An 8817-nucleotide genomic window follows, 5' to 3' on the forward strand; every position below is an offset into this window, starting at 1 on the left:
CATAAAGACACACACACACACACACACACACACAGGTGTTATAGTCGAGTTATGTGATTACTTAAGCAGAAATCTATAATGGCTTTCTTCAGAGAAAAATGTAGAAGACTAGATACAGCTTCTTATTGCTTAAGATGTGAAAATTAGTGTAATAGTATAATGAATTTAGAAATATATTGGGGGAAAACAAACATTAAAATGACAAACACAGAGATTATAGTGGTAAAAATAGACAGAAACCACACCTGATTTCCTCTAAAAGGTCCAGAGTTTGATGAGTAAAATTGTAGGAAAAGAATGGCACAAAAGTAGCATTTTAAAAAATATTCTATACACTTAATGAATACTTTGAGTACCTACTCTGCATCAGGCATAGTGAGAAAAAGGACACAGTACCAGCATTCAAAATATTTGCCATGCAGAGAACTGAAGCTTCTTGCAAACAAAACTTTTCAAGCTTAGGATAAGTACAAAATACACATATGCATGGGACACAGAGAAAGTCATACCTTGGTCTTCCTTAGGAGAACTGAGTAATTTTCAGGTATGTGCTTTGCAGTTAGATGAATTGGGGACTTTTGTATTCTGAGGAAAATGAATGTGCAGAGTCCAAAAGGGGTGAGTTTTGTGTTTTGGGATAACATAAATGTTTGCAGTTGCTCACACATAAAGTAGAAGCCGAATCTTAAAAATAGCCTGTCTGATGAGCATACAATGCAAAGAAATGTTTTTAACACAGTTGTAGCTTGACTAGATTTGCTTGTTTGAAAAAAATCACTGTAACATGGAGGAGAGGGTGTTTTGGAGGAAAGGAACCCGTCCATGTGGGCATAGCGTCCATCTCTATAAGCAATGAAGAAGACAGGGTCAGTAGCACATGGGTATAGTTTGGTTTTTTTGGTGTTTTGTTTTTTTTGGTGTTTTGTTTTTTTGAGGCAGGGTCTCACTATGTAGCCCAGGCTGGTCTCAAACTCACAGTAATCCTCCTGCCTCGGCCTCCTGAGTGCTGGGATTACAGTCATGCGCCACCATGCCCGGCTTGCACATGGGTATAGGAAGCTATTTGAAGAGGTAACTCTAAGCTTTGCGCAGTGGCAGTATCGTAGCCAATGAGGTTTATCCGAGGCGCGATTATTGCTAATTGAAGAGGTAACTCTAGGAATAATGCAGTTGCCCCACTTAAACTTCTACAGGAAATAAATGGATGATTTCTCAAATGTAAAATAAGACCTGTGATGACTCTAGCATAAAACTGAAGACATCTGGGGTAGAGTCAGTATATTCTCAATTTTAGAATGAATTAATTTCTCATTTGCATTTTAGCAATTATGTTATAGATTTGTGGCTAATCAGCCAGAAATTCAGAATTGAAAGTTCCTAAACTGTTAATGATCACAATATTATGTAAATTACAGGACAAAAAAAGATAATGGATAATTTAAAGAATAATTCAATGCAAGGGTGGAGGAGAATGAAAACTGAGATATACTCATGGATTAATATAGCTAAAAAAGTAAAATATAAAAGCAATTTACAGATACTTCTAAAACTATAATCATTTGCAACTGTGCCCAAAAGGCTTTAGTTATTAATGAAAAGCAAAAGAACAGAACTTCTCTTTTTCTTTCTTGGAATGATAAAGAGGAGTCATATATGAAAACATAGTCACGTGCCTAAGTTTATTCTTTCTTGCTTTAAGCCTAAACCACTTGATTGTGTATACTGTGTGTATCCTAGCATTTCAGTATGTATCTCTGTAAGCAAATGCTCGAGAGCACTAACACTCAGAAGTCACACATACCCTACCCCCTCTATGTGTACATAGGTTTTTTTCTTGCTGTGAATGTTTGGTTATAAGGACAAATGGAAGAAAAGTCATTTTTTTCCCTATGAAAACATCAATTGAATTTGCTCTCAGGGGAATGTATCCTAGAATGACATCAGAAGAAATAAAATGAGATTAAGGAAATGGATAATTTTCAGAAACAAATTATCCTAGGACAGGAATGGCTGATAATCCATGTGGACACAGTCCTAAAGCAAGAAACGCTAGCTACATGCAAAGTTTCCCTCCAGAGGCTAATATTCACTCAGATGTTGAAGATATTTATTAAACCTAGAGAGGCCTGGGGACTCTTGTTACAACATAGAAATAATGTTGTAGTCTAAAATATGCTGGGTCATTTTAAATAGAGATAGATGAAGGATTTCATTTTGTGCTAAAGATGGAAGTGACTTTCCAGAAATGTACAGTACTTATTTTGGCATCATTATGAATAGCCAAGAGAATCTGTAATGTCAGAGGAATATGACTGTTTCCTCCTTTTCAAATGCTGGGCTGATGTTACCTATGATTAGAATATATTTGCTATCCTGAGCCATTTAACATTCAGAAGCCAGAGTCACTTTGCCTCCCCTCCCCTCAACCCATTAAATCCATGTTCTATTCTCTGACAGCTGTTTTTGCCATTTATGTTAAAAGCAGATGGAGAAAATGCAAAGAAATGTCAGTTTTATTGCCATGGATAATCAGCATCTGGGCTGTACATTACAAAGACAATCAATCCAAATTCGTACTTAACTGGGTATTATAAAAACTTTTTTGAATTTCTAAGTCAGTCTCCAAATTAGAGAAAGTGCTATTTTTAATCATGTTGATCACAGAAAGTTCAACCTAATATATGTTTTCATCCTCTATGTTAATAATGTATTAGTTTAATATACAGTTAATTATGTGCAAAACTGTACTGTTAGTTTTAAAATATTATTTGAAATGATATATATTTATTTCATACCCAAGATCAGATCATGTAGCAGGATGACTCTTGTATAATGTGTATATATAGATAATATATATTGTCCAATTTTATAATTTAATGGTACATGTTATATGAATACATATATGTACACATTTATGCTCCTGTTATTCTTTTAATTTTTTGTATATAAAAACATACTCTATATCATATAGTTTTCATCAAAACATTATGTTCTGTTTTCTCTATTTTACAGAAGTGGTAATCTACGACACAAAAAAGAAAAATCGCTTTTCTAAGGTCCATAGAGCTAATCAGAGGCAGAGCCAAAATTTAATCCAAGTTAGCCTAAATCTTAAAGCTCACACTTTCAAATACCAAATCACACTTTTTTTAAAAAAATTACATATACATATGTAGAAAGCATATAAACATGTCTTAAGAACTTTTATTCAAGATTTAGTTTGTAAATATTTTGTGTTGTTTCCCAAAATAACTTGATTTGAGAAATGTTAATAATGGGTAGAAATTGAATGTCAGTGAGCTATAAGTATACTTTATAATGAACTAGTATTGTTTAATATCTTATAAATGTTTTCAGAACAAGTAAAATATTTTTCAGTTGCCCATCCATGCTGTGTGCCATGTACGTTCCTAATCTAAGACCTCACTGCTAACCATTGCAGAGTATTTTATATGTCCCTGTGCCCATCAGTCCACAAGTGACAGTTGAAATTTGTTGGGCGAAAAGTTAAAATTATGCATAATTGCTACCTTCTAAGAGTCCCAAATGTACAATAAAGGGAAATCTCATGATTTTCCTTTTTTCTATTCTTTGAAGTACAGCCATTAAGTGATATATATATATATATATATATATAGAGTTTGCTGTTATTTTTTAGAAACAACAACAGACAGCAAGACAAAAAAATTGTAGGGCTAGGAGAAGGGAGGAAAGAAAGTTCTTGCACGCTAAATGTGCTGATTATATTTTATTATAGTAGTTAGAAAAACTCATTTTGTGATCTTACTGGCATGTAACTAAAATTTTCTTCTAATGGCGAAGAAGAGGTAGCAGTCATATGTATGTATGTATGTGTGTGTGTGTGTGTGTGTGTGGATTTATGTAAGTATTTGTATACACACATATATACTCACGATGATAGCATATTCTGGGTTTGACCAAATGAATCCTGAGAAGACAAAGGCTTTGGTCACATTTACATGGAAAAAAATCTTCATTAGAGTATTCAGTGTATATGATTTCCTCCACTATTCAATTTTCAAAATAATTTTTTCTTTCAAAATCAAAATATTACATTTTTTTCAAAGGATTGACTTTTGGAAGTCTCTTAATTATGGTGGATTTTATCCCCACCATGGAAATATATCTTAACCATTGCACTCTCTCTTTTAGTAACTCTGGAATGTTTTTAATTAGATTCTTCATGGAATAATGGTTTCAAAATTGTGCTCTATAAAATTCAGCAGATTCTATGGTATTAAAACAGATTAGAAGATAACAGAACTAGAAAATGCAAATTTTATTTTTTTGCCATGGTCTGAAAACTCTAATATTACCTAAAAACTCTTTCAATTTTGTGCGTTGGCTTACTTTCCCCCTTGTTTTAGTGGAAAGACATAATTTTCAATAAATGTTTTTCGTAATTTACTCAGTGTATTCTAAAGATTTTGTAGTGAAAAAGAAAAGCACTTCGGGCCGGGGATTTAACTTAGCAGCACCATGCCTGCCTTGCAAGTGCAAGGTCCTGAGTTCAATCCCTGGTACCAAAAAATTTTTAAAAAGAAAGAAAAGAAAAACACTTCATCCTACATTTCTAAAGATTGCAGAAAATGCACATTAATTATTCACCAAAGAGAGAGAGAGAGAGAGACAACAGAAATTTTGAGATATTTTCAGACGACTGTCAGTAGTAGTATATTTTCCTGCTTGAAAATTCGGCTCTTTGAAAGAAGAATGCAATTATGTGTTGCCTTAATGCACTGCTGAGACAGTGTAATAAAAAAACAATTAGCTGCTGAGTCACTGTAAATAACAATATAAGCTCTCTCTTAAATGCTTTTGAACAGGGTTGAAAATATATAGATAAATGTAGAAAAACAAGCAGATTCATGGTACATGTTGTCATTTAGCTTTCTGTTTTATCGGGGTCGGGGATTTAGCTCAGTGGTTTGGTGGCCTGCCTTGCAAGCCCAAGAACCCAAGTTCAATCCCCAGTACCGAAAACAAAAAACAAAAAACAAAAACAAAAACAAAAAAGCTTTCTGTCTTATGCATTGTAAGTGAGACTGTTTACAATGTGAATATTAAGTCAGGTACATCACAGTAATGAACAATAGATGCAGCATCATTGTACTATATTGTATAAAATCTAATACAATTCTATCAGGAATTTCTGTTTTATAACTATGAGTATCCATTTTCTAAACATTATGGCCTTTTTTATCTTTGTGTTTTGCTTGCATTGGTAAGGATATTTATCAATGAAATAAATTCTAAATTAAGCATAAATTATCATAATAACATGTATTTTAAGTGCCACTAGAGTTCTTAATGATCACTGTAACTATTGTAGGCTTCAAGATTTTAAAATAATGAATGAACTTTAAAATTTTCAGGGAAGATCTTCAGTTATTGCCTACATTTATGAGCTCAGGATATTGACATTCCAGAAATCACAATGATGAATATAGCATTTTATAAGAACTTTAATTGAAGAAATTAGTTTTGGTTACTAACTGAAAAATTAGACTATAAATAAAACCTACATAAGGGTATGAATATGTCTGCTTTTCATCACCAAAAAATTCTAATCATATAATGCAATTTTCAGAGAGTAGAAATTAAGTATTTTACTGTTAATGAATGAATGAGTGATGATTATTGGCTTTTTTATATTATTTTCAAGTACTCAAAACGATATTTATGAAAACAGTTCTATGAAGAAAGTTTGCATTGCTGTTAGAAGAAATCTATAATTTACCAAGAATGGTTAATTTTTCCTTATTGGAGTTCTACATTAGAGTGAGCAAATCATTAACACATGAATAGAGATTCTATTGGTCTAAATCCAAAGAAAGTCTCAGTCTACAGTATTACATCTATAGTTTATCTTGTTTCTATTTTCAATGATTATATTTTAAACATCTTAACTTTTCAATATAAGGATGGATAGAAGCAAAATAAGCTTTCTCTAACCTATCAATTCAAAACATACTAATCAATAACACAGTAGTGAAATGATTTAAACACTCTTGGCTATATTTAGAGGTCCTTTAAAAAGTCCTCTGTTTTAAGACCTTGATAAGTAATGCAAATGCCACATCGATATCTTTTTCTTGATTTGTTTCCTCTCTTCTGAGTTGAATCTGCCACTTAGGAGCCAACAGTGTTTTAGTAGAAAATATACACACGTGAATACAAAATACATTTATGTGTGCCACTCATATACATGTTTATTTATAGCCCATATGAATGCATACACACATAAGCATGCTTACATACATGTATTTGTGCATATGTACGCATGTATGTTTATGTATATATAATTATACAGATTTTAATTTAAGCAGGCAAATGTAGCTTATGCCTAGTAATTCAATAAAATAATTTAACATAGAGAATGGGTTAAACAGTTGTAGGAATGACGCACAGAAAACATTTCCTGACGCCTCGAGTGTTACAGAAACCACAGCAGAAGGTGATGTTACACAAGCTAGAGGTGGAGCTGAGATTAAGATGAAGATGAAGAGGATGAGGCAGGGGTGGGGAGGGGGGGCACAGTGAAATGACCCTGGCTCCTCTCTCACTCCCACCCCTCAGTCTTTCCCCAGTGACCCTCATTGCCCAGATTCACAAATGCCAGTTGGCAAGTGAGCTGGGCTGGGCGGTTCACTGGAGTCGGCTCTCTGGACTACAGAGAACAGAAGACTGGATGAAGAAGATGTGCTTTTTCTACAAAGTGGAGTACTACTCAGCCATAAAGAATAACCAACTAGAGATATTTGTTGCTAAGTGGATGCACATTAAGGCCGTACTCTTAAGTGATATTAATAAGTCACGTGTGTAAATACTGAATCGTATCTCTGGTGTGAAAAACTGAAAGTGTAAATAGGAATTAAAATGTATAATTGATATTATGTAATAGAGTAGAGAAAGTGGGAGGGGTAGGGGAAAGGTGAAAGGGAAAAGAAAAAATATACGAAAAGGAAAAACATGGAAACAAAGTCTTTGTAAACAGGGAAGGATGGAAGGAGTGAAGGGAGGGCTGGGGAATGGGGAAAAATAAGAACCAAGGTAAGTCATGTAAAGGTACAAGATCCCAATGATGAGTGTAACTGTATTGTATACCTAAAAGGTACCAATAAACTTAATACAGATTAAAAAAAAAAGAAAGGGTGGGGAGAATGGAAGACACTGCATATATAGAGATAATTGAGTTTGAGAGAAAATGTTTTGTGATGAACAAAAATATTTACCAGGTAACAAGGAAATCTACTTCATGTCTTTCATAACTCTTGTCAGAAAGCTATCTTCAACTCTATGACTTTAGTATGTCATTGAAATACTTTGGTTATATTTGAATGCACTTTGCAGCCATGATTTTTAAGTGAAATGTTTACATAGTTGTTTAACAGAGCCTGGACTATCTTACTGGAAATACTTGAGTTTACAGATTTAGTATTGAATATTTTGTCGCACAGAATTTGAAGTGACTTCTGTGAGTGTGATAATTTTTCAGCCTTTAATGTACTTTCTGTAGAGGAAAAAAGGTTTTATAAATTCAACAATAATTTCCTTTGAGAGAGTCAAGGTTTTATCTGAAACATTATACAACTAAATTTAATGTCACTGTATCATTCTCTTATTTACATTTAGGTTATTAAACTTTACTCCCAATATGATTTCAAGAAACATTTTGTCTTTAATATAAAGTACAGTTCCACATATTGATGGACCCATGACGCTAAAACATCTGAACATTTTTTATCATTTTTAAAATAGCCTTGTATTTAATTCCAGTTCTGCCCCACATTTAGGGGAAGGTGTAATTAATTTTTAGTAGTTACTCTTAAGGAAAAAAGAAGATATCCCTCGTGAAGAGCGCTAAGTTTTCTTATGGTCATGAATTCTGAAGTTGAGTCAAACATATCCAAGAGCTTGTGTTTCTGTTTAAAAATTGAATTGTTTTCATTGCAGACGTTTGGAACAGAACTCAATCAAGGTCATTCCTCCTGGAGCTTTCTCACCTTACAAAAAGCTTAGAAGAATGTGAGTGCACAATATTCTAGAATATGCATAATTTTTAAAACTATGCAGGTCATGACCGTGCAAGGAAGACTAAGTGAGTACTTGAGTTTGACGGCTTCAATGTTAAGTGATGTGACTCTGTGAGTGCTAGTTCTACAATAATATTTTAATCTTGTAGCTAACCCATGTAACTTTTAAAGTTCTCTGATTTGATGTGCCAGTTCACATAAGTGCAAATGTGTGTCATTGTCATATTATGCAAATTCTTAAGACATTCTATTGTCAAAATAGTCCTATTACTAGCACCGCTAATAAGAAGCGAAGAGCCAGTGGTTGATTTAAAAATTGTGACTTCGATTTAGAATTCTGTAGATGTTTTCTGTTGCAAAGAGTACACAGGCCCTGAGAGGCACAAAGCCAACTTATAGAAGCCCTAAGTAACCCTCTCCTCCAGTAAATTTCACTGACCTATTTAATTTTACCTTAGTGACCTGAGCAACAATCAGATCTCTGAGCTGGCACCTGATGCTTTCCAAGGTCTCCGCTCTCTGAACTCTCTGTAAGTACTCACGGTTTCACTGAGGGAAACAGAAGCTGTAGCAAAGAGGGACTGTATCTATAAAATGTAGGTTTAAGAGCCTGGAGTGGGGGCGCACGCCTGTAATCCCAGCATTCAGTAGGCTGAGGCAGCGAGATTGCTGTGAGTTCAAGACCAGCCTGGGCTACATAGTGAATTCCAGGTCAGTCTCAACTACACAGTGAGACCCTGTCTCAAAACAACCCCCCCCC

The 8817-nt window shown here is 34.0% G+C and overlaps 1 protein-coding gene and 1 non-coding gene across 8 annotated transcripts in view; both read left to right on the plus strand.

The window, feature by feature from the left end:
• Positions 1-8817, plus strand: part of Slit2 (slit guidance ligand 2) — a 338504-nt gene that overhangs the window by 237119 nt on the left and 92568 nt on the right. For all 7 annotated transcript variants that reach the window (XM_033758794.1, XM_010610428.3, XM_033758796.1 and 4 more), the window contains 2 exons: positions 7978-8049; positions 8516-8587. In XM_033758794.1, coding sequence (XP_033614685.1) covers positions 7978-8049; positions 8516-8587 — 144 coding nt within the window. The remainder of the gene's footprint in view (positions 1-7977; positions 8050-8515; positions 8588-8817) is intronic.
• Positions 1081-1218, plus strand: LOC117284296. The gene has a single exon (XR_004515365.1). It is a non-coding gene; the product is annotated as a U4 spliceosomal RNA (small nuclear RNA).

The sequence above is a fragment of the Fukomys damarensis genome, unplaced genomic scaffold, assembly GCF_012274545.1.
Source record: "Fukomys damarensis isolate Sample0158 unplaced genomic scaffold, DMR_v1.0_HiC HiC_scaffold_35, whole genome shotgun sequence".
NCBI classification, from domain to species: Eukaryota; Metazoa; Chordata; class Mammalia; order Rodentia; family Bathyergidae; genus Fukomys; species Fukomys damarensis.